Raw genomic sequence first — 23832 nt, forward strand, 5'->3', positions numbered from 1 at the left:
CTTGTTTTTAAGACTAGTAACTGACCTCTGATCAGCCTACGCAGGGTGAGTGCCTAACCTGACTCAGCAGAAAGCCAAGCGCTAAACGTTAGTCAGCGCCCCCCCCCCTTTTCTTTCTTGAACTTTAAATAAAATTATGAATAACGACTTTAAAATAGTGCAATATAACTACACACTTAAAACGAATAAAGTTGCTTCGAACACCCTCTTTTCGAAATAACCGCAACCCGCCCCCTTCATTTTTCTTCAGGCACAAAGGCAGATGACCGTGAACTTGACCCAGTGTATTTCGGACCCTATTTTCCTTCAGGCACATTCAAAGGACACATTGTTAAACGTCAAAACTCTTGCTTTAAAATGGCTGCAATTATGTGCCTTTTGACTTGTATTCCTCGGCCTGTTTGTCCAAGATGAATGAACCCAGAGGAGCTGACCAACATTCTTACGTGAACATGAACGACTGTGAAGAAGCACACTTGTGTGTGGAGGAATGTAACACCACCATGCCTTACAAAGTGAGTTTGTCCCCCCTGCAAACATGGGCTCGTGCAGTTAACTTTCGGTAGACATTTGGAGTGTGACCCGTTCGCGTTTGCTTTGTCATTTCATGGTTATGCATGACATACAACACTGTCAAACATTGGAGAAATAATAAATGTCGACAGTCGGAGATTCAAATTTTCATTCATGTTGAACACTAGAGGGCAGTATTGTTCATCTAATTCTCATTGGGTAATTTTTCTCGTTTTATTCAACAGTTTTATGCTCAGGAACGTGGCAGTTCTGGAATGGAGTTAACCAATGAAAAGCACAACGAGGCAGACTGCAGGCCTCACCTCTTCATTACTGCTCCTGGTTCAGCGACGGCCATCCCAATGACCGTCAGCACCACGCTGAGTCCTGCTGTGCCCAGGCCCACAAGGGACATAGTTGGTCCCGTTGCGTGCATGTGCGAACCCATGGGCTCCGTATGGGACGCAATGGAATCTACAAGACCTGCTTCCTCTGTTCCTGTTCGTGTTGCTGCTCACCTACATCTCCTCGGAGAAGCCTTGTTGCTGATTGGACACCTCCTTAAGGGGAAAAACGTGAGTACTGTACATCCTGACTGACGGGATATAGTAAGTGTGTACCTTGTCACTTGTTTAACAATTTCACTTGCCTGACTTCTGTGGAGGCCGCGTAGATTCAGTTCCAACTTGCTGACTACGGTATGCGTGAGTGTGATCATTTCTCTGTCTCTTACAAGGTTTTTATAGTTAATGAAAACTAACAATAACACTAAAATTTAAAGAAAATAAATTTGAAAAGGTTTTTTTTAAAAATGCAAACAAACTGGATGATCAGTTCATAAAACGCAGTGAAGGTCAAGTAATGTCATATATGAGCTTTTGAAGTTCATTTTAAATGTATTTATTTCGGTTTGTGCTTTGCTGTATGTCTGCACAGAAGAAGGAAGGTCAAATAGTCATATAAGAACTGTAGTTTACTTTCTTGCACAATAGTTGGTGCAATCGACAAATACTCCTCTTGTGTGTGTGTGTGAGACAAAAAATAATACTTAACAGTAATTAAGTTACAAATAAAAAAAATTAGGTCTCGGCATCCGCACTGTGATTGAGTGGCAACCAGTCCAGTTTGTAGTCAGCCTTTCGTCCAAAGTCAGCTTGGAGACACTGCAGCTCTCCGCAACCTTTAACAGGATAAGCGGTCTGTTTTGTGTTCACAGAGACCAGTGTGTGTGTCGAGAAGCCTGCTTCTTCTCTTGGACTCTCTGCTGTGTGCACTTGCTCCACTCATGTGCCTCACCTCACTTATAGCAGAGCTGCAGAGCTGCACAGACAACACGCCGGTAAGCGGTGTGCAACACGGACAGTGTAGCACACTTGCTATTGTCAAAGCCTTTTTTGCACATAAGATATCCTAAATTTTATTTGTATTCCTTCTTTTAAAGGGTTCTGCTCTGGAAAACATCGCCTATATAATGCCGGGTTTTTGAATGAATCCACTCAGACAACTTCATTTTTGTATGTAATGAATGACGCTCACTTTATGACCACGGTTAGGTTGCACGATATTTATTTCAAAAAACTATCTTTCTGTTATACACCACTGTGTCAATTAAATTCACCATATTGGTGCTTCAATTGTTTGATCATTATTATTATTTATTTCAAATTTTTGGGGCGATGTTATAAGGAAGCACAATGGAGTTGCTGTTTGCACAGGCCTCTCAGTCGGGAGGTTCTGGGTTTGGATCTCTGCTCTGACCCTCCTGTGTGGGCTTTGCATATTCTTTGTTGGGTTTTCTTGACAAATTCCCCAGGGTTCATTGAAGATTCGAAATTCTCCGTATGTGTGAAGTGTGAGTCTTTTCGGGTAAAAGTATTAGTTTTCTGAAAATTAGCATCCACTGCATCGGGTGACCTTTGTGTCAGATGCACATTGGACTCTTTTTGAGATGTAAATACTAAATGGATTAAGTTCTTGATCTTCTCGTACCAACTATCTGCTGGCTCAGTTCAAACTTGACTCTATGCGCACAAGGGCAGTTGGTTGTCAATTGTCGGTAAGTACGACACATGACAGTTACAGACCGTATGTGACATTTTCTAGTTTGCTGAGTGTTGTAATCAGCAAACTAGAAAATCCACAGGCCTTAACAGGCTTAAGGTTACAACACTGGTGAGAAAGTACAGCACACTTTGTGCTAACATCAACACACGCCTTCATTAAACTCTCTTTTTTCAGTATATATTTGTGTTCGATATTGCTCAAATGTCTCTAGTACAAATCAAAACATTCCCATGTTGACATTCAAACAATTATTCGGCAGGAGCAATTAAAATTAGCCATGCAGGTGGTGTTGTGTTTTCTGGGTGTGGTGAAAGTGCCCTGGGATACGCCTCCCGCCTGCGCCTTGTCAAGGAATGCCAAACAGCTTGCAGACTGTGGAACCTGTTATACGCACGTCCTAATGCATCCCCTCCACTTGGGGAGTGGTAAGACGGCAAATGTGTGACTCCTGTATTATGCAAGCCGTTACCTGTGAGTCGACACACACCGAACTGGTGTGGATGAGACACACACTTATGCACCAGCGGCTTCAAGTGAGAAGACGATAACGCCGAAAGCTGCCTTCCAGAGCTCATATTTAAGTGAGTTACCTTAGATTTTTTTTGTTTTTGTTTTAACTCGTCAGTCTGTGTCTGATCCTCATTCGTTAAGCTTTTCAAACCGGGTTGCTTGAGATTGTTGTATATAGGTCATGTGGTGTAGATCTGTTGGGACAAGAATTTCTCTCACAACAAATGGCTGTCAGGATGAAAAGTTTGTTGGGGGGGACAATTAGAATACTTTGCGTCTGATGTGGTGAATATTAAACTACGATTTGTAGACTTTATATTTGTTATTCTGCAGCAGCTCAAGCTTGAGAATGCACAATGTGCCTAACTTTGGAATTGTGTAAAGCTTGTATTAAATTGCACGTTCATTATGGATCGATTTGTAACATTTTCCGTGCATTTGCACCGGTCAAAAAAACGGAATTTGAATGCAGTAGAATGCGGCCAGGCAGGACTGGCAAGGTGTTGCACATATGAACCGAATTTAAAAAAAGAACAACAACAAAGAATGCAGCAGGGAAAAAATAGTGACTGGCTGTCCATATAAACTCACACATGAAAGAGAAACTCATCAGTAAGACTGGATCATCAAGGTTTGGTTGAGATCTACTTGTTCATAACATCAACGAAGATTTAACTGCCGTAAATGACTCATCTGTACAAAAATGTGACAGTAGAACTGTGTCCATACAAAAACAAGACTGATAAATCACCGATTTGTTTGGGTTTAAAAACTGTTATCGTAGGAAACTGTGGTGGAAGCACTTTGGCCCTCACAGTTGAAAGGTTTTGTGTTTTAACCACTGCAAATCTGGCATGGGATGTCCAAGGTAGTCTGACTTGCACCTACATTCCAAAAACATGCGCGGTAGGTTCAGTGACGGGACTGAAGTGTCACATACAGTATAAAGACCTTTGAAACTCGACCTGAACACAAAGAGTCTTTGAGGCTTCATGCTATCTTGAATCGCATCAAATTAGGCCGTTCAACCTTCAGGATTTGTGTGACTTTTGAGGCACGTCTTTACAAACATTGGTCGGTTTTGAGTGTTAAATTGAGGGAAGTAATCAGCCATAACAAGCTAAATGTAACGAATATTTTGAATGGCACCCCACAATGCAGCACAGCTATTGTGTGGGATGTTGTGGCAATTTTAGGCAAAAAACAAAGATACCTGAAGCACACTGCCAACGATGTTTATGCGGTGCAAAACAAGACTGCAAATACGGTGTAACCTGAGGTAATTATTTTTTTAAAAATCTTGAATTATCGAATTGTTAGAAAACCAAGATTACGTCGTATTTTAAAATGTTTCAATTTTTGTCACCCTGCGCAGCCAAGCATAATGCACATGCCAGAAATTGTCGCTGAACACGCCTTTGGCAGAGCTCCTAGTCAGCCCTGTTTGCTCTTTTCTTCCAGCCATGAGTATGCACATGCAGCACTTCGACTCGACGTATCCGGAGCTGAGGCTGGTGCTGCTGGGCAACATCGGATGCGGCAAGACGTCGTCGGCCGACACCATCCTGAGCCAGCTGACGGACATGTCCACGGCGACGCCCCGGAGCATCCAGCTGCGCAAGGACTTTGCCGAGGGCAGGATGGTGACCCTGGTGGAGACTCCCAGGTGGTACTGGAACGGTATGGAAATGGACGAGGGCGTGAAGAAGGAGACTGAGCGAGCCATGACCCTGCTGGCGCCCGGTCCTCATGCCGTTCTGCTGCTGGTGCCTGTCAGCCAGTTCACAGAGGTTGGTTCTATGATCATCTCGATCAGGGAGGACTTTGTTCTTTTTTTTTGTTTATTTGTTTGGGTTTGCAAGGATATTCCCATTCAATTTTGAACACGTCCGTACATGATAATGATAACATTGCTCCTTTTTTTTTTTAAATCAAATCCCAAATTGAATTTGGCTGGTTGATTTCCAATGCATCGGAAACACAAATTACCACCCTAAAAAACACCACATGCTCTGTGATTGTGGGACTCCATCTGCATACGGTTTGTGTATCAATATATTACCCAACGTCAATTGAATTGAAAGTTGGAAATATGAAGTGATAATTTGTCAAATTTGTTCATATACTGGTAGGTCAAAAGCTGTCATCTCAAACTAGTTTTCAAACTCAGACTCCACATTTCACACATTCCTCAATTGATTTCTAATATGCTGAATATTAAATGTTGGATCAGGTTGTAATTTGGTGTGTCATCTATATTTTAGCAATGTAAATGTTTGGACTCTGAGTACGTTTGTTCTGTATTATACTTTGTACACAGATTATTTTTCTTATATTAAATGTATTCTATATTTAGGGCGGCCCGGTAGTCCAGTTGTTAGTACGTCGGCTTCACAGTGCAGTGCAGAGGGTTCAATTCCAGCTCCGGCCTCCCTGTGTGGAGTTTGCATGTTCTCCGGGCCTGCGTGGGTTTTCTCCGGATGCTCCGATTTCCTCCCACATTCCAAAAACATACATGGCAGGCTGATGGACGCTCTAAATTGTCCCTAGGTGTGAGTGTGGGCGTGAATGGTTGTTCGTCTCTGTGTGCCCTGCGATTGGCTGGCAACCGGTTCAGGGTGTCCCCTACCTAGCGCCCGAAGACAGTGCCCCCCCCCCCCCCCCCCCGTGACCCGAGTGAGGATCAAGCGGTTCGGAAAATGGTATTCTATATTTATAGAGATTATAGCTTGTAGAAAAAGTTTTACAGTATTGTTGTTTTTTGCGCCTGTAATGGGCAGCATTTTTCACCGCCCTGTTTTGTCCAGTGGAGATGTCGGCGCTGTAGGACAGTTGGCGTTGGTGCGGCTGGATGGATGGCTGCTGAAGTTGAGGATGAGGAGATAGGAGCGTCAGCGCAGAGCGCCGATGCGTATGTGGAACTGGGAGCCGCCGCTTGGAATTGAAGCGGATTTATATGGGACAGGAGAAGTGAACCAATCTCTTTTTTCATCAATGGATGCTACAGCTTCTTGTTGACTTTGAAACTCAGCTTGTAGCCGACGTGTGCACATTTTGAGCATGACGTCTCTGATCCACTGGTTAAAGGACACTTTGATTCTCTCCTCTTTCATCTCAAACTGCTTCAAACAACAAAGCATGTGACGGAAAAGTGGATAGGACTGCACGACTGTCCGTGTTTTATGTTATGTGACCTGTTTATTTATTTTACTTTATGTTAACTGTTTTGTTAAGCGCTTTGTTACAGCTGCCGCTGTTGTGAAAGCGCTATATAAATCAGCATGTATTGTATTGTAAAGTGGATGCAATTTGTTCTTTTTCTTTCGTTAGTTCCTCATTACATGTACATATTTTATTTTGATAAGATTCAAATATTGATGTCATGCAAATGTTTTTTATTACAAATCACACATTACAATTTCCTTTGTTGCTCCTCACGGTGAGGAAAAACACTTTTGGGGAGTGACCACTCTGCTGCCTATCGTTCTTGTGCTTCTGACTAGATGGACGGCCAAGTGCCTACGCAGCTGCAGCAAGTGTTTGGAAAAGAAATACTGGAGCACACCATGGTGCTGCTGACCTGCGGCGATTATCTCATAGGAAGAACTGCGGAGGTGAGTACCAATGTGCGCTTTGAAGAGAAGACTGCCTGGAGGCTCTCTTCTGTTGATTTTAGGCAGGCGGTGTTCAAAGAGCTCATATTGAAATGAAGACGCATGACTCGATTTTCTAATTTGTAACCACAAAAAACGTTTGAGATTACGTCATCATGTCCCGTACATGATATGCTGTACACAAGTGCAACTTAATGCATCTGAATATTGAGGAAAGCTCAAAAAAAGTGTGTTTTTTGGGGGGGGGGGGGGTTGTTTTTTAAATGATTTAGCTCACAGCTAACAGAAACCCCAAAATTCACCATCTCAAGAACATAGAATATTAAATATGACACAATGGAAAAATACTTTTGATGTAGGAGTTGGTCATTTGTTTTTAAGTGTTTGCATATCACAAATATTAATAAGAATAGTTTCACTTTTTGATTGAACTTACCGAAATAATTGCCCATGATATCCCTATTTATTGTGTTAGGTACCGGAAGGCCAATGTGATGAATTATGTTTTAATATCTCAAGGGTAAAAATGTTTGCATTATATCTTCATCTGAAATTGGAAGCGCAGTCATTTGTTGGCATGGAAACAACTTTCTGCATCTTGCAATGCATAATAAACGTGATGTAATTGATCCTTCTCTTCATCAATGAAAACGGCATGAATGAGAACAGTTAAATATTCCACAGGGCTAATAATGGTATCGTAGCGTCTCAGAGACCCAAAAAGTAGGCCAGTTACTTTCTGTGACAAGGTTGCTTCTGAAAAGAGATTGCCGTGGTCTTGATGCAAATGAAATCCTCTTCTGTCTTTTTCTGTAGGAATACCTTCTGAAGGAGAATCCCGGCCTGAGGCAAATGATTGGGCTTTGTGGGGGGCGCTACCATGTCATCAATAACCGTCAGCCGCGGGACCGTGCGCAGGTTCGAGAGCTTCTGGGCAAGGTAGGAGGAAGAGGAGGAGGAGGAGTGAGGGAGTGAGAGTGCCACAAGGAGAGTGAGAGAGTGTTTATCAATTTTACCATTGTGAATTCCCCCGCTGCTCTAAAGTGTTGGCTAGCTGGTTTAGGCTCTGATGGTAAAGATAAAAAAAAGCAAATACATAGTTGACAGTTCAAAGAGCCCAAGCGACACTTCCGCATACTGTCCGTCAGAGGTCACTAACACGGTGCCACGTAACTACCACATGAGTAGCGCACGAGCCTGTTCTGAAAATAGCTCACCATGAATGATGCACTGTGACTTTCCAGGAATGTTGTCGATGTTGTCTTTTGAAAATGTAAAGCCGCGCAGAGAGTTATAGAAAGTCTTGCACGTTACATCTGTTTCCTACCTTTTTCAAAACATTATTATTTTGAACATGATCAGTGTCATTAATTACTCATAATAACATCATTAAAGGTCATCAGAGATATGTTGTAATTTTTGGAATGCGTATCACATTGGTAGCTCTTCACATTAAGAAATAACCAAACTGAGAGCTACATCTTTCATTTTCAAAAAGCTTGGTGACCCCCGGCTGTTCAATAAAATATGGGATTATCTTTTATGCTATTCTGTGTAATAGGTGGAGGACATGGTGAGCAAAAGTGGGGTGTTCTGCCTCAAAACAAAAGAGGAGAGGGAGATGGAAGAGCGCGTGCAGCAGCGGAAGAGAGAGCTGATTGAAAGCTTCCGACTGCAAAAGGAAGAGAAAAGGGAAACTCTGGCATCCGGCTACCCGTCCAACATAGAGGAAGTGGATTTGCACAGAGAAGCCTGGGAGAGGAGGAGAGAAATCGAGATTGACAGCATCAATGGGGGAGTGTCTGAGGCGCTTCACTCCAGTCTGGCTGCTTCAACACCAGGAGGGTGGCAGTCGGGCCGGAATGATGATCAGCAGGAGAGGCGCTCTTACAGACTCAATGCAGGTCAACGGCTAATAAACCGGATCTTCTCCTATTAACTTAATTTATTTAGAGCCTGTCCTGCCTGTTGTACATGTTTCCCTCACCTGATTCAAAGGATCAGAATCCTTGTCAGGCCTCTGCAGAGTTTGCTGACGAGCTGACACGTAAAACATGGGCACCCCTATTTTATTTATCGTCTCACAATTACATATGTACTATACGCATATCAATTAATGATCCAAAGTACAACAAACATTTGTTGTGATAACTTCTCAGAAACCCAAGAAAATGTGCAGCTGCTTGACTCTCAATAGAATAGCGGATAGCATTTTACTGAGACAATCAGCAACCCCTGCAATTGGCTTGGCAACCACTTCAGAGTTGACTTCAAAGCAAATTCAATTTGCAATCCGACTACGTCAACCGCTCTAGGAAATGGATGAGATCGGGAGCCCACTAAAAATTGACCCAGGATTTTTTGGGGGTTCACATTATGCACTCAAGAAATCTGGAAAGTTGAAAAGTTAAGGCAGGCAAAAGTGTATCGTTGGAGACACATCAGAATATCAACATTGTTTCAATTGGAATTAAGTCCACATACCGTGCAATTTGTAAAATGAATGTAATCAACAATTTGCTCTGTCAATCCGCAACAATCTTAGGCTCTTCTGCATTGAAATTGCAAGCATATGCCGGTGGTTGAAAAGTCACTGATGCTCTATTTTAAAATGGATGATGTCACCAACCGCTGATTTTCAACACTTTTCAGAACTTGAATGCACTTCAACGACACACTCACAGAGGTTGTCAGCCATGTTATTTCTTAAATCTTCCCTGGAACGTCAGAGGTTGGACATGCTCTAAGAATATTTTAGCGCTCCCATTAGTATGTAGCACACCTAATGTCACTTTGACCTATTGAGCAAATGTTGCTGGCTGCTTGAGAGATGACGCCTGATTCCTCTTTGTCCTCTAGATGGAGCCAGATTCTCACAAATGACGGATGAAAGAACCTCAGCTCAAGTTGTTTCCACTCGTGAGACGAGCTCATGACTACAGCTAAATGATGTTTGCATTGATGAATTGCTTATTATACCATCTGTCATCTCTTAGTTCATCACAGAATCAGCAGCTTTGAGGAAAATTCCCCAGAGGGCTCACCCACCTCCTTCCCCAAACACCCGGCCTTCGTTTATGAACCTTCCACACCGAACTTTGACCCGTACCCTGCCACAACCTCCGTAAGCTCGCCATCCTCTCCGGAGCTACGTCTGGTATTGATCGGACGATCCGGAGCGGGAAAAAGTGCGGCTGGCAATGCCATCCTAGGGCGGGATGTGTTTGAATCCAGGCCTGACAGTCTGGTCGCCATCACTGAGGAGTGCGCCAAGATGAAAGCAGTGGTCGCTGGAAGAAGGGCCAGTACTATTTTTATTTGAATTTTGTTCTTTGTGGAAATTCATGATCTCTGAGTACTGTTAACTTAGAACGTCATCCCTGGGGGTTAAGTTCCAGACCACCCTAGCAATAAATAATAATCACGATACAGAAATACAATACAATACAATACAATACAATACAATACAATACAATACAATACAATACGCTATTAAAATACTCCCTCTGCATGTTTTGATAGCATTTATGGGGCTTGTGTTTATGGCCTTTAAACGCACTTTAAAATAATACAAAACATTAAAAAAATGTTTAGTGTGTTGAGAAAGAGCAAAAAGAGGAATGAATAAGATGGAAATATTGTGATATTGTCACGAGCCAGACATCGAAGGGTCATACAGTAGTTTGTTCAGCTTATGATCCAATACATATTTATTCATATCACGCTCTTATTTAAATAACCATAAAAGGGGGCTTGCTAAGAAAAATCTCTTGCAATATTATTTGTACATATGACATTTAGAAATGTTGGTAGAGATTTTAGCAAGAATCGTGGCAGCTGATACAAGATTTGCTTCCGCGGGCCACATAACATGAAGAAACAGGCCAGATTTGACCCCTTGGCCTCGAGTTTGACACACGTGCTCAACAGATCTAACGACGAACCGATCCCTGTGTTGACGGTAAACAAATCGTTGTTTCCAAACCAAGTATTCTAACTTATCCTCTCACAATAGACATCAATAATCATGAGAGTTGTCTACATTTGTTAACATGTCTCCATTCTCCTCCCTTCCCGCAGGTGGCAGTAGTGGACACCCCAGACTGGTTCCACTCAGAGCGTACTCCAGATGAGGTGCGAGCTCTCATCTCCTCCTGCGTGGCCCTGTCCAGTCCGGGTCCCCACGCCTTCCTTCTCTGCGTCCCAATGGACCAGCCGGCCAAGTTGGAGCTACAATCACTCTGTGCTCTGGAGACTGTCTTTGGGCCGAATGCTGTCAGGAATCACACACTGGTCCTCTTTACACACGCCGATCTTCTGAGGAAGAGCGGAAAGGCCGGCGGCGCCAGTGTCGAGGCGTACATCGCGGGTCAGCGAGATGATTTGTTAAAATTGGTGGAGAAGTGTGGGGACAGGTTCCACATCCTGGAGAGAGACGGTTATGGCAGAAGTGTGGAGGATCTCCTGGAGAAGGTGGAGCAGATAGCGGCCGAGGCAGGGGGGCAGTGTTATTCCAGTCCCGCTTTCCAAGAGGCAGAGAACCGAGTGAGGGAGATGCAGGCCGAGATCGCGAGGGAGAGGAGACGGCAGAAGCAGGAAGAAGAACGCCTTGGAGAGCAGTTTTGGGGCGAGAGGCGCCCCCTCTACCCTTACATGCAGACCGTGGCTGAGGCCGAAGAGGAAGTGAGAGAGGAAGAAGTTGAGAAAGCGCGAGCCGAGGCCGAGAGGAGCGTCGGCACCATGAATATTGAGAGCCTCCCACCTATAATGACAGTGGCCAACATGTCACCTTCAGTGTTCCAGTCTGTGATGGAGAAAGTGCAGTCCAACGCCAAGTTGCTGCCCAAACTGTTGTCTGACAGCTCGGTGTGGGTCAGCGACGGAGCCAAGAAGGTGATGGGCAGTCCGGTATGGGGCTCGGTTGGGAGCGGAGCGCAGAACGTACAGAAGACGGTGGCCAACAATCCTGTGTGGGGGAAGGTGGGCGCTCAAGCCGGACACGTCTCCAAGCTCGTGGGAGACAGACTCCCCAAAGTGGTGGTAGACGGCTCGACCTGGGTCGGCTCCGGAGCCAAAGTCGTGGCAGACGGCTCCATGCGTGTCGGATCCGGGATCGGAAGCGGAGCGAAAGCCGTGGCCCAGAGCCCCGTGTGGGAAAAAGTTGGTTCCGGGGCCAAGACCGGTGCCAAACTGGTGGCTGACGGTTCAGTGCGCCTCGGAGCCGGACTCGGTGCCGGAGCAAAAAAGGTGGCCCAGAGTCCCGTGTGGGAAAAGATGGGCTCTGGAGCCAAAGCGGGCGCCAAAATGGTTAGCGAGAGCTCCGTGTGGCAGAAAATGGTGGCCAATGGCAAAAAGATACCAAAGGTCGTCATCGTGGGCGCATTGCTGGGGTTGGCGCTCGGGGTGTTTTTGGCGGGGGCCATCGGCGGAGCCGCGGGGGCCGTCATCGGTGCTGCAACCACTGAGGTGGGCAGGCGAAAGTTTGGCAAGAAAAGCGTGCCGGAGAAGGCCGCGAGTAACATTGAAAGACGAGTGAACGACATGGTGGATTCACTGGTCAAACAAGGAGAGAAAGTCATGAAAAAGGAATGAAGGACCAATGGGATAAAGTGTCGACTGGAGCAAATTGCGTCAATGGCGAGCTGTGAATTTGTGACCTTCAGTGGGGATTTAGCCGACTTAATCCACCTCGTAACACCTCCGATTAATGGCAATTCATAATAGTACCATAAATAATTTGGAGCAGTTCAGAATCAGTATTACTATAACATAACAAAACATGTACTGTTAAAAAATAAAATACTTCAAAACTGATTCAACCGATGCTGATTATTAAATGTATAAATTAAATGTAAGTTTTTCTCTGTCAAGCGAATCAGAGAAAGGAAAAAGACGATATCATTGAGGGCCAGCGTCCTGGCCCCGTGAAGATGAATTTCAAATCTGATTGGTTCAAGAAACAATAAACAACAGTGGTGATTGTGGATGCCTTGAGCAGATTTGATGGGACATGGCAACAGGCTGAAATCTGATTGGCCAAAAACCATGAAACTTCGAAAGGCATGTCCTGGGAGCAGTGCAGGGAGGAGAAACGCTACGAAATGAAGACATCAACATTTTGGGAAGACATCAACACAATTTTGTGGAATTGCGAATGTAAATGTAGGTCAGCGCTTTTGGTAGTGCTTAGGCTAGCAAAAATAAGACCTTACCGGTCCTGATCTCTCAACACCTGGCATTACACACATTTTACAAAGTGAAAGTCTGGCTCACTACTCGTCAGATAAGATTACCGGTAACTGCTTTTTCAACACATTTCTTCAATAATTCCAATAATGACTTGGATGTGAAGGAAGGAGTTATGGTGTCACTGGATTGACATGTTTGGGCTCTACACAATTCATATCTAGCTGCGTGCCATAGATTTGAATGAAATTTCAATGTTTAATGTATTTCTGTGCATGATTACAGTGGAAATAAAATATTTGATATTACACTCTTTGTAGACTGATATTAATTATCCCTGGGTCTAGTTTCTTCACGTCACACATGATTGATCGAGGTTGAAACATCTTGAATTTACTCCCATGTTTATTTTGTCAAGTGGGTGCGCACGAAAGCATCATTTGGATTTAAGTAAATTAGTTCATAACATAATGTGATTTCAATGTTAGGTGTGAAATTTATATACAGTTTGGTCTGCTCATATTTTGTGTGTACAGGTTCAGGTCTTCGTTTTTCTGGAGGTAGAGGGGTGGAGGTGCTGACATTTTTATCTCAGAGAGTCAGGCTGGCCGACTTCACCCTGTCTGGCCTCCATGAGGCGAGTTAAACATACACACGCACACAAACCAAACACTCAGCCGTATTTGTTATCGATTTGTCTTGGAAGTGGACAAATGTGGTGGTCATTTGTGGAATCGGTTAAAAAAAATTATTGCATAAGTAATGCTTATAAAGTCGTCTATTTGAATAAAATCATGTATTCTCATTAAAAATAATTACATAATTTAAATTGTTATATTAACTGCAATTCATTAGGGATTTAATTAGTTTTTCATTGTATTTGTAATTAAACATAAGTGTCATCAATTGATGAATTTGATATCTATTTATATAATAATTATAACTACTTATTGAGATAAATTCAATTATAAAATAGTAAAATATATTATTTTTTAAGGGCGGCCCGGTAGTCCAGTGGTTAGCACGTCGGCTTCACAGTGCAGAGGTACCGGGTTCGATTCCAGCTCCGGCCTCCCTGTGTGGAGTTTGCATGTTCTCCCCGGGCCTGCGTGGGTTTTCTCCGGGTGCTCCGGTTTCCTCCCACATTCCAAAAACATGCGTGGCAGGCTGATTGAACACTCTAAATTGTCCCTAGGTGTGAGTGTGAGCGTGGTTGGTTGTTCGGCTATGTGTGCCCTGCGATTGGCTGGCAACCGGTTCAGGGTGTCCCCCACCTAGCGCCCGAAGACAGCTGGGATGGGCTCCAGCACTCCCCGCGACCCTAGTGGGGATCAAGCGGTACGGAAGATGAATGAATGAATGAATTATTTTTTAATTTACATATACAGTATGTATTTGTACTGTATATGTGTACATGTTGCGGTATTTATATGTAGTCATACACAGTATTTCACATGACATCCATTTTAACTACCCAATTTTTGAGAGGATTAAAAAGAAAATGCATAGCAATAAATGTTTCAAGACCCCAGCCCAGTCAATGTGGTTTTGAGGTGTCAGTGAAATATTGTGCAAACTTCCTGTTCTGTGGTCCAAAATGTTGGTGCAGGGGGCTTCCCAGAAACAGCCTGGGACCGTTTTCTAGCACCCCCCCCCCCCCACCCCCTTACACACACCTCCCGACTTCCATGCAGTTGCCACCCTAACGCCCATATCCGATATGTATCAAGCCACCCCCCACTAGGAAGCTAATGAACAGCCCTGCCCAATACACTAAAATCCGTCTTGAACCACATCCTACAGATTTACACCTTACCACACATTTACAGTTGCTGTGGTTACATAAATCCTTGCTGGTTGTCAAACACAACCAGAACACACACACACACACACACACGAATGTGTGCACGTAGAACAGACCATAAAAAAAATATCCATGAAAAACATAATGGGATTATGATAAAGGTCTTTTTCCCATGCTTTCCATTGTCACGACATAATGTCAGCGAATGGCAACATCCGGCTTTGGGGTGTCACGGTGCATAACTTTTGTTTACCTGCTGTTTATGACTCATGTTATTCATCTGTTGTCATCAGCACATAGAATGTCTTTTAAAAGAATTGAGAAGGAAATTGTCCTTTGAAGACAATCTTCGTAACAAAGATAGCGATATGACCTCCAAATTGGCACTGGTGCTTTTCGAAACAAAATCCTACCAAAGGATTTGCTGGAAAAGATAAAAACTAAAAACATAAAAAGTTCACATTTTGTCAAAATCAGGAACTAGGCAGGATTTTTCTTTCTGATACCTACTAGTTCAACTGCTGTTGCTGCTACTACTACAACTCTAATAATAATACAAAAAACAACTCTTATAATAGAAAGAGATAACTTTTTTATGTTAGTCATCTTCAATATATGCCTCTGAGTATTCTCCTTCACCCGGGCAGTGGAATCGTTCACGCCTGGTTGTCTGTTGTTGACTCTGCATAACCACCAAATCATTTCAGCTGTTCCCGTGGGCTTTTTCTGATTTGTTTTCATTCTAGCAGAAGCTTTTGTGCTCGTTTTTCTAACTGCGGTGGCTGTGCTACTGATCGCTGCCCTGTCGCCTTCTATATTCTGTTTATGCACCGGTATTCAGAACAGAACACAAATGATATGAATCGGTGAATCTCACAACGCTGCAGCTCTGCTTACCTTATGGCCATGATATGATAGGTCTGTGTAATCAGCTATGCGTGGTAGAAAATAAAATAGCCGATCCCTGCAAAAGTCACAAGGAGAGAAACCAAGTGTAGGCAACTGTATTATTAAAAATGAGACCCACTGTTTTGTCACCATAGGTCTTCACACATTTTCTGACATTGGTTTCTGATTTGGTTGTGTGATACTTGATGGGTAAGTTGCTATTCCAGACTCCAGAGAACCAAAAATGTCAAAACAAGCAACTAAAAGGTCAATTTTCCATATGAAGCGTGTACACTGGATGCCCACATGCTTGTGGTTCAGCATTCGCAGATTCAGATATTTTTTTTTTTTTTTTTACAATATTTTGTCCTGCTTTTCAATATTTTGGATTTGTTTGGAGGATTTTTTGTTTTATTTTTGTGCGGCCAACCCCTGTTTTCCATGGAAAACACATTGGAGGTTTATCACCATCTTCCCAATAATTTCTGGTGTTTAAAAAACTTCTTCCCAGCTCTCATGGCTATAGATATATTTTTCTTCAACAGCATTTATAATGTGCATCAATTATACGTGGATTTTTGCTTTACGCAGTCACTATATTCTGCAGAAGAAGCTGCCCACTCTAATGAAAAAGTAAATCATATGTTGTTCAGGTCTGTTCTTTGTACTCCATCATCAGCTTTTCCATGACGGTTGTTCATTTTAGGTGTGCGAATGATAAAACAGGTACTGCTTCAGCTTGATTCCAGTCAGACAGAAAAGAGTGACAACATGGACACCCCGTTAAATTTCTTTCTTTGGATGAAACGTGATAAGGAATGAATGATGCAGCCGCAAAAAGTTTGCACTTTACTTAAAAAAAAAAAAAAAAGACACACAACCAACAACATGACATCAAACTCTTCTAATGTGAGAGCGACAGAACGAGCATCTCTTTTGTGTCGGCTCAGTCCTAACCCATCCTGTGGCATTTCCACCCCCTGGCTTCCTTTTGTGGTCACCGCTCATCATTTGCAGCTGTCACCATTCTTATCTGACCCTTGACCTTGGCCAGAGCGCCACGCGTCGTCACCACAGAGGCCTTTGCCCCGAAGCTCTCCTCGCTGTTTACGTCACTGTCGCAACTCGAGCTTGTCGGCGAGGTCACAAGCGGGATGGCCGAATCGGTGGGGTCTCGATTGCTGTGGTGGGTCCTTGTCACCGCGGGGCAAGTTGAAGGTGGCGAGGCACCTTGGGATGGAGGAGGGGTGTCACACGGAAAGAGAGGCTCCAGTTTGTTGTCCAGGCCAGACGAGTCCATCTTGCGTGCCTCCTCCCCATCCGAGTCCGAGTGCCTGAGTCCGTGCTGGGCCTGGTCGTCCAGCAAGGTGACCAGGAAGTTGATGTACTTGACGGCCAGTCGCAGGATCTCGTTCTTGCTAAGCTTTTTGTCCGGTGGATGCGTGGGGATGAGCTTCCTCAGCTCCGAGAAGGCGCCGTTCACGTTCTGCTGCCGCCAACGCTCGCGGGTGTTGGTGAAGACGCGGCGGGCAATTTTCTGAGGAGGACCAGCTGCACACAAACCCCCCCAAATCATTCAGTTGGACCAAACATTGTGCTTGACACAGAGCCATGATGAGATTAGCACTTTATTGGAAACTTTAGGCAAGGCAAAGCAGCTTTTTTTTTTTTTTGATTTGGTGCATTTCATTCACAAGGCAACATTTGTGACTTTAAAATACATTTAAAGCAAAGTAATGAAAAAAAGTATTTTACTCAGAGTGCACAGTGCTAGAGCATGATTTTTGAAAATTCTTAGAACTTAATCATCGGTATAGGAGAATAACTTTTCTGAACATTTAATCGGGGAATTTAAAACTTTTTTGAGTAACTCCAGTATTTCAATTGTTTCATTGTACTGTATTAATGTTTTTGACTGTAAAGTGGTACCTTAACTCTATCACACAACTCAAAGCACAATATTTTTGTGTTGATGGAACGCATTTCAGTGGATCTCAGAACAGTAAGAAAGACGTGCTAACCACCGGGTTCGGGCGCTACCTGTTTCCGTATGTTTTCTGCTCCAACATTCTCAGAATATGTATGTTAAGTTAATTGAAAACTGGAAATATTCTCCTTGGTGCGAATGTAAGCAGGGTTGTGACGACCACATGACACTCTGTGGCAACCCCCATATCTGGATGGGTGGAGGGGGGGTAATTTAGTTCCCCGTGACTTTTCTGCCATTTTCAAATGAATGCGGTATTCTCAGGCCGTTTGATACTCTGCCACAATTCAATTCAAGTGTTACTGCAGGATCAAAAATTGACGTGAATGCAAATTTTAAAATCATCTGCCTACAATAACGGACATTTAATATAAGGTGCGTCTCGGACATCGCAGGTTAGTGTGAGGCTGATGCACAACAAAAGATTGACACCCTTAACAAGTCACACACCTTTTTGGTTGTATTTCCTCGGGAGTGGCGATCTTAAATATCAATTAAATTGACACGAAATGGGAGCTGAAGTGGTTGCGTTTTTTTACAGATCATTTCTATCCTGGACTACTGTCACGTCATAATGAAGGTTTTGACCCAAAAAAAAGTGATATTTATATATTTTTTTATTCTAATCTCATATTATAAAATGCATTTTTTTAATGACACAATATTTTGCTCACCATCATTAATCTCCATCTCAAAGTGTGCGGAAGGTTTTCTCCTCACTCGGCCGCTGGCGATGACGCCGTAGCTTCCCCCGGAGGCAGCCAAGAAAGAGCTGAAAGAAGAGAATAAAAAAGGTAAACACCATGCAGGCAGCACAAACAAGAGCGAGGTGGATGTTGTTCGGCGAGCCAGAAGCTGTTTGTTTGGAGGCTTCATTGATTGGGAGTGTGTGGAGAGTTTGAGGCCAGTCTAATAAAGGTCATTTAGTGGATGATTGCACCTCGGGAGGGTGCGGTGGATGACTGCCTCCTGCCGTGCTAGCGCAAAAGACAGGGACGGGGCTTCCAGGACAGACGGAGAAGTCATACAGGGAGATCATGTGCACAACTCTACTGCTGCTACGACAGAAAATCCTTTTCTTTTTTTTTTTGGCGGGGGTGTAGTCAGGATGAGATGCACAGTTGGAGGGCTTGGATAACGAGGAGCTTTTTTTTGGTCGCATTTAATGAAGCAGACTTTGCATGAGTGAAGTCTTAAAGTGAGATAGGATGCCTACTAATAGAAAAGATGATTACAAAATTGAAAATAAAATAACAAAAAAATCAGCTGAATAATCATTTCTCTCACTAATACCAAACACTACTTTGGGTTGGCGTGGTGGATCAGTGGTTAGCCCGCTTTACTGTTCTGAAATAATGTGGTTGCATAAGTGTGCACACCCCCCATAACTGGGATATGACCGTTTGCGATTAACCAACCACATTCAAACTCATGTTAAATGAGAGTCAGCTGCTGACAAACCCAAATAAAGTTCCGTTGTTCTAGTAGGCTTTTCGTGACTATTTGTGTGTGCTTTTGTGGAAACAAATGATTTTAGGTGTGTCCCTCACCTGGAGAAGAATGGATGAGCAGGTTGCAGGTACGTCTGAGCCAACACCGATGGACCACCGGATCCACTGACGGGCAGGCAGGCCAGCTGAGTGTGACGCAGCTCCAGGTGAGGAGGCCTTTTGGGAATCGGGTGCAGGGCGGTCAGCGGTGGGTTGGGGATGGCGAGAGGGGGCTTGCTGTGGGCCAGGCTGATGACGGGAATGTGCGAAGGAAGTGATGATGATGTTGTTGGGGGCGGGAGTGGGCCCAGGTTAGTCTTGACCGGCAGGAGTGGCGGTGGGGAGGCAAGTGTTGGCGACTTAGTGGGGGAGCCACTGATTGCCGGTCCGCTTTGATGTTCCTCCGTCTCCATGACGACGGGCTCGATGCACGGATCGGTCGATACGGTCGTTTCGGCGTCCTCGGGGACATCTTTGTCCTCGGAAGCGCATGATGGCGGCGAGGAGCTGTGGAGGGAGTGCGGGGAGGCGTGTGGCTCAGAGTTCGTCCTCTCCATCATGGTGCACCTATTTTGTGTGTGTGTGTGCGTGTGTGTTGTCCTTGCTCCCCCTATATATGATGACGACTAACACAATGCATTTACGCTTTCCTGTAGGTTGCTATTATTGATTAAAAATAACAAACTTTTTACACTACCTCATTTCACATAACAAGTAGCATTTTTACCATAAGACTCAAAGTGTCGCATAGTCATACACCAGTGCCTCCCCACTACTACTGGGACATGGTACATATTTTAAAATAGACAAATCTCACAGAACACCACCAAATCCAAAATTTCACAAAAAGTATATATACTGAAAAAAAAAAGATTGTCTCTCAATTTACTCACAACTTTCCTCATTGTGAAATGAGGTCCTCTTTATTTGAACCCTATTTTGTTGACATGTGAAAGGCAACAGGTGAATACGGGCAGGTTCATTGTACCATCTGGCGGCGGAGCATTCAATCGTTTGGCTTGTCACCATATGTCGCTAGCATAGCTAGAGGAAGAAAAGTACATTATTTGTAGTGAACAAATGATCTCACAGTGGTTCGCAATTGCTGCTCTCCACAAAAGTTGTGTTCTTTCAAAAGGTGGATTTATACCGCCGCCTTGAATTGCACATAACTGGAATTGTTCATCTGAGGCGAGTTTTACAATGACCAAGTGACCTTTAATAGAGTTTTGGGCGCAATAGGACCCAAAGTGAATGTCTATATTTGTCCTTAAAACACATCCTGCATTGAGAATTCTCAGATGCCTCAAATGAGTTAGTCTGTGTGTGTCCGTGTGTGCGCGTGTTGGGAGGATGTGAGTCAAAATCCTTTTAAGCGTTCAAAATATTCCCCCGGCCGGTGAAGATTGGATGCATATCAAAGCTTCTGGGAAACAAAAGAAGAAACACACGTGGGATTTAGTGTATAGTTGGCATACATATTTAGAGAAGGCTCTACACGCGGTATGTCAGGCGTTGCGCGCCACGAAGGGACACTAAAGCAATGCCGCGAAGGAGAATGCTGATCATTCGCATCATATAAGAACGCGGTTGTAGCAAAGACAATTGTTGTTTAAACTGAAGTGCTGCAGTGCAAAAGGCTGACATGTAAGTGTAGTTCGTGAGTCACCATCAGCTTTTAGGTTTTGCAATCGCACTTGTTCCTGTTTTCTTGTCACTTAATGGTCACGACTTTTATTTGGGACGGTTCCCTCTTTCACAATGATGCACGGTTTGCCGAGCTTGTTGTTTGAGATTATTAAACAAAAGCAAAAACACAAATTCATTTCAAAGGAACATTTTGTTTCGAGCATTTTCAAAGGATTACATTGAATTTTTTTTATATATGCGTAGAGTTTTTCATTTAAAGTAGCAGTGTCAGACCAGTTTGAAAATGGAAAGATTTCTTTGAATGACTTCCTCCTGTTTGCATACACAACAGCACATACAGCAATAATTTAATTTGTGAATTTGTGTAAATAAAACTTATTGTTTTGGTTGATAACTATTTGCGAATAAAATCATAAGATGAGAGTCATGTTTTAAATCTGCCAACATAAATACCTGTGCAAAATAATTATTGTAGTTTAAAATTAATTACCCTTGTGTTTCTGGTATACAAATGCCAAGTAAATAATGCACTTGTCTGATAAGTATTTATCATGTTTATTTATATTTTATCAATTACAATAACCTGCTGCAAATTCGATTTTGACCGACAGTAAAATATTCGTCCTGCGCTGAACACATTTTTGAGACCACTACCGAGTAGACTGAGCTGCCATAAAAGAACAACATTGATCGTTATCAAATAGTTGTTTCCGTAATGGTTAATACAATTCTATGTACAATCATTCATGTTTTTTTTTCAATTTATTTACCCCCCCAAAAATTTAAATGATGCTGTAAATTTGATTTTTTTTTAAAGTGCCCAAAATTATATTGACAATACTTGCATTATAGAACAGATTTTTTTTCTTTGCAATGGTCTCTTATGCTTGATTAAGTTGTGATTTTTTCATCTAACCTAGAAAGCCAGCTCAAATTTGTATTAAAAAAGGAGAAAAAAAAAAGAACAGGTCAAATCAGTTTGAAATTCCCCATTCCTGCTTAAAATGGTAAAATGTTAAGATTTGTAATATTGAAAAGGCAGCAGAAAACACTTCATGATGCTCGATGCTCATTATGACGTGATCGAATATACATTGCAAAGCAATGGACATGAAAAAAAATAATACTCACATGCACACCATGGCCTCCATGTGGCTTCAGAATCCAAAATTGTGTCCAAAAAAGCATCGAGGCTCGTGTAGGATCTCGTCATCAAGGTTTACGTTCTGTCTTTGGAGACAAAATTGCCTGAGGCGCCACTCAAACTCTTTCTTTTGGAAAAGGTACCCCAAAAAAAAAGGAATCAAACCATGTAAAAAAACATGTGAAAACCATGTAGATCCAGAAGTGGAAGAACACAATGCTTTTGTGCTGTCATATGAGAGCAAAGGAAGAGTGAAAGCCCGTATGGAGATGATGTTGACACCACTGTCATCCTTCAAATCTCTCGCTCAGGGCCGACTTTCTGACTTTCTGTCTGTCCGTCTGTCTGTCTGCAAGACGACACAATGCTGTGACCGGCCCCCATTCGGAATGCTTGGACTCAGTTGTGGGGGGGGGCAAAGCGAGAGAGAGAAGCTGGTCGGTATGGAGGTGAGGTTGGTTGTGTGTGTGTGCGTGTGTGTGTGTGTGTGGGGGGGGGGGTCCCTGTTGCGAGAAGAGTTTTCCGCTCCCTGCTGGACAAGAGGATGTGCTGCTACAATGTGGTGGCTGCTGATAAGACCCTCAAAAGCTGCCTGTGGCCTACAGATAAGAAACCTCCACCGCCCCCCCCAACCCACCCACAATACTAAAACCAAGCCCCCCACCCCCATTACCACCACAACACACATTTAATAACACACACGCAGCTTGATGTACACTACGGATGGTCAGTAGTAGAGTGGATTGGATTGTAATCAGCCTGCTGCACACACACCTATAGTTCATGCGTGATTATGTTTATGCTAAAAATATGACAATGGGGAGTACATTAAAAAAAATGTCGGTATTGCTTTGGCACCCACATGAACACAGACTTCTATGCTATTATACGATACAAGAGAGACTTGCTAAAAAAGATTAAATGTGAATGCAACTGTCTTCTTTTAAGGTTAGCGATAATGACATAGTCAATATATAATCCATCCATCTATCCATTTTCTGATCCGCTTATCTTCATAAGGGTCACGAGCATGCTGGAGCCTATCCCAACTGACATTGGACAGTAGGCGGGGCACACCCGGAACTGGTTGCCAGCCAATCACACTCAATATATAATAATAGATGATAGAATTATATGTAATTATATACAGTATATGTATATATATATATATATATATATATATACTGTATATATATATATATGTGTGTGTGTGTGTATGTATGTTATTGTTATTGACAATACTAGTGTAGCCTGTACAACTGGTGACTTGGCCAATAAAGATGATGATTCTGATCTGATCAATATGCAGCAGCACTAGTGGTCTGCACATTTGCCCCACATTTCTAAGAATCAGGGTTCAAATCTGTGTGTTGTTTGTATTCCCCCCCCCACCCCCCCACCCCCACCCCTTCCCGGACTGCCATATGAGAACAAGTTTGATAGAAATTGAATGGTCAATATCATTTATCACCTGATTCAATTCCCCATCCGACAATAAACTGTTTATGTGATAGGTCTAACACAGGGCACCATTTAGGCTGCATTGAAAAGCACCCCCTCTTTACTGTACAAAGCGTGTGTGTGTGTGTGTGTACGTGTGTGTGTGTGTGTGTGTGTCGCAGGATGGAACATTTTTCATTCACGGGACTAGAGCGGGAATCTGGGGTGCGTTGGCATTAGCGCACCTGTGTTGCTGATGGCCAGTAAGAGTTGTCATCATGGCCACTTTCCTCTCCGACTTCCTTCCTAAATGCGTCTCTCGCCTGCTCTTTGTTCTCGGGGCGAGCGGTAGGCCGTCTGCGGCTGTCGCAAACTGGAGGTCAGCACCTTTTCTCCATTCCCTCGGTGGTTTTCCTCCTCAGACGCCCGCACACAATCATGACGTCCGCGCGACTGTAGCATGACCTTGGAGGTCCTGGGAAAGAGAACACTTTGCTGAGTAACTGCGCGACAAATCTGTCATTAGCACCATTATTGTTGTA

At 43.4% G+C, this 23832-nt stretch overlaps 2 protein-coding genes across 4 annotated transcripts; one reads left to right on the forward strand and one right to left on the reverse strand.

Annotated features, from left to right (window-relative positions):
- Window positions 1-297: 297 nt before the first annotated feature.
- On the forward strand, window positions 298-13195 carry LOC127613419 (uncharacterized). Of its 3 annotated transcripts, XM_052084437.1 has the most exons (11): window positions 298-515; window positions 771-1088; window positions 1730-1852; window positions 1955-3158; window positions 4549-4877; window positions 6591-6701; window positions 7518-7640; window positions 8263-8605; window positions 9561-9620; window positions 9698-10002; window positions 10782-13195. In XM_052084437.1, exons 5-11 carry the CDS (start codon window positions 4551-4553, stop codon window positions 12291-12293), a joined length of 2781 nt encoding a protein of 926 aa, XP_051940397.1. In that variant the 5' UTR covers window positions 298-515; window positions 771-1088; window positions 1730-1852; window positions 1955-3158; window positions 4549-4550; the 3' UTR covers window positions 12294-13195. The 3 variants fall into 3 exon arrangements, with proteins under 3 accessions (XP_051940397.1, XP_051940399.1, XP_051940398.1); XM_052084439.1 differs by lacking the exon at window positions 298-515 and having other exon boundaries at window positions 759-1088; XM_052084438.1 differs by lacking the exons at window positions 298-515; window positions 771-1088; window positions 1730-1852 and having other exon boundaries at window positions 1920-3158.
- Window positions 13196-16416: 3221 nt separating this feature from the next.
- lyl1 (LYL1 basic helix-loop-helix family member) lies at window positions 16417-22284 on the reverse strand. The gene is made up of 4 exons (XM_052084458.1): window positions 21838-22284; window positions 19117-20482; window positions 18241-18338; window positions 16417-17130 (listed from the first exon to the last, which is right to left on the reverse strand). Exons 2-4 carry the CDS (start codon window positions 19614-19616, stop codon window positions 16577-16579), a joined length of 1152 nt encoding a protein of 383 aa, XP_051940418.1. The 5' UTR covers window positions 19617-20482; window positions 21838-22284; the 3' UTR covers window positions 16417-16576.
- Window positions 22285-23832: the final 1548 nt, after the last annotated feature.

The sequence above is a fragment of the Hippocampus zosterae genome, chromosome 13 (genome assembly GCF_025434085.1).
Source record: "Hippocampus zosterae strain Florida chromosome 13, ASM2543408v3, whole genome shotgun sequence".
Lineage (NCBI taxonomy): Eukaryota > Metazoa > Chordata > Actinopteri > Syngnathiformes > Syngnathidae > Hippocampus > Hippocampus zosterae.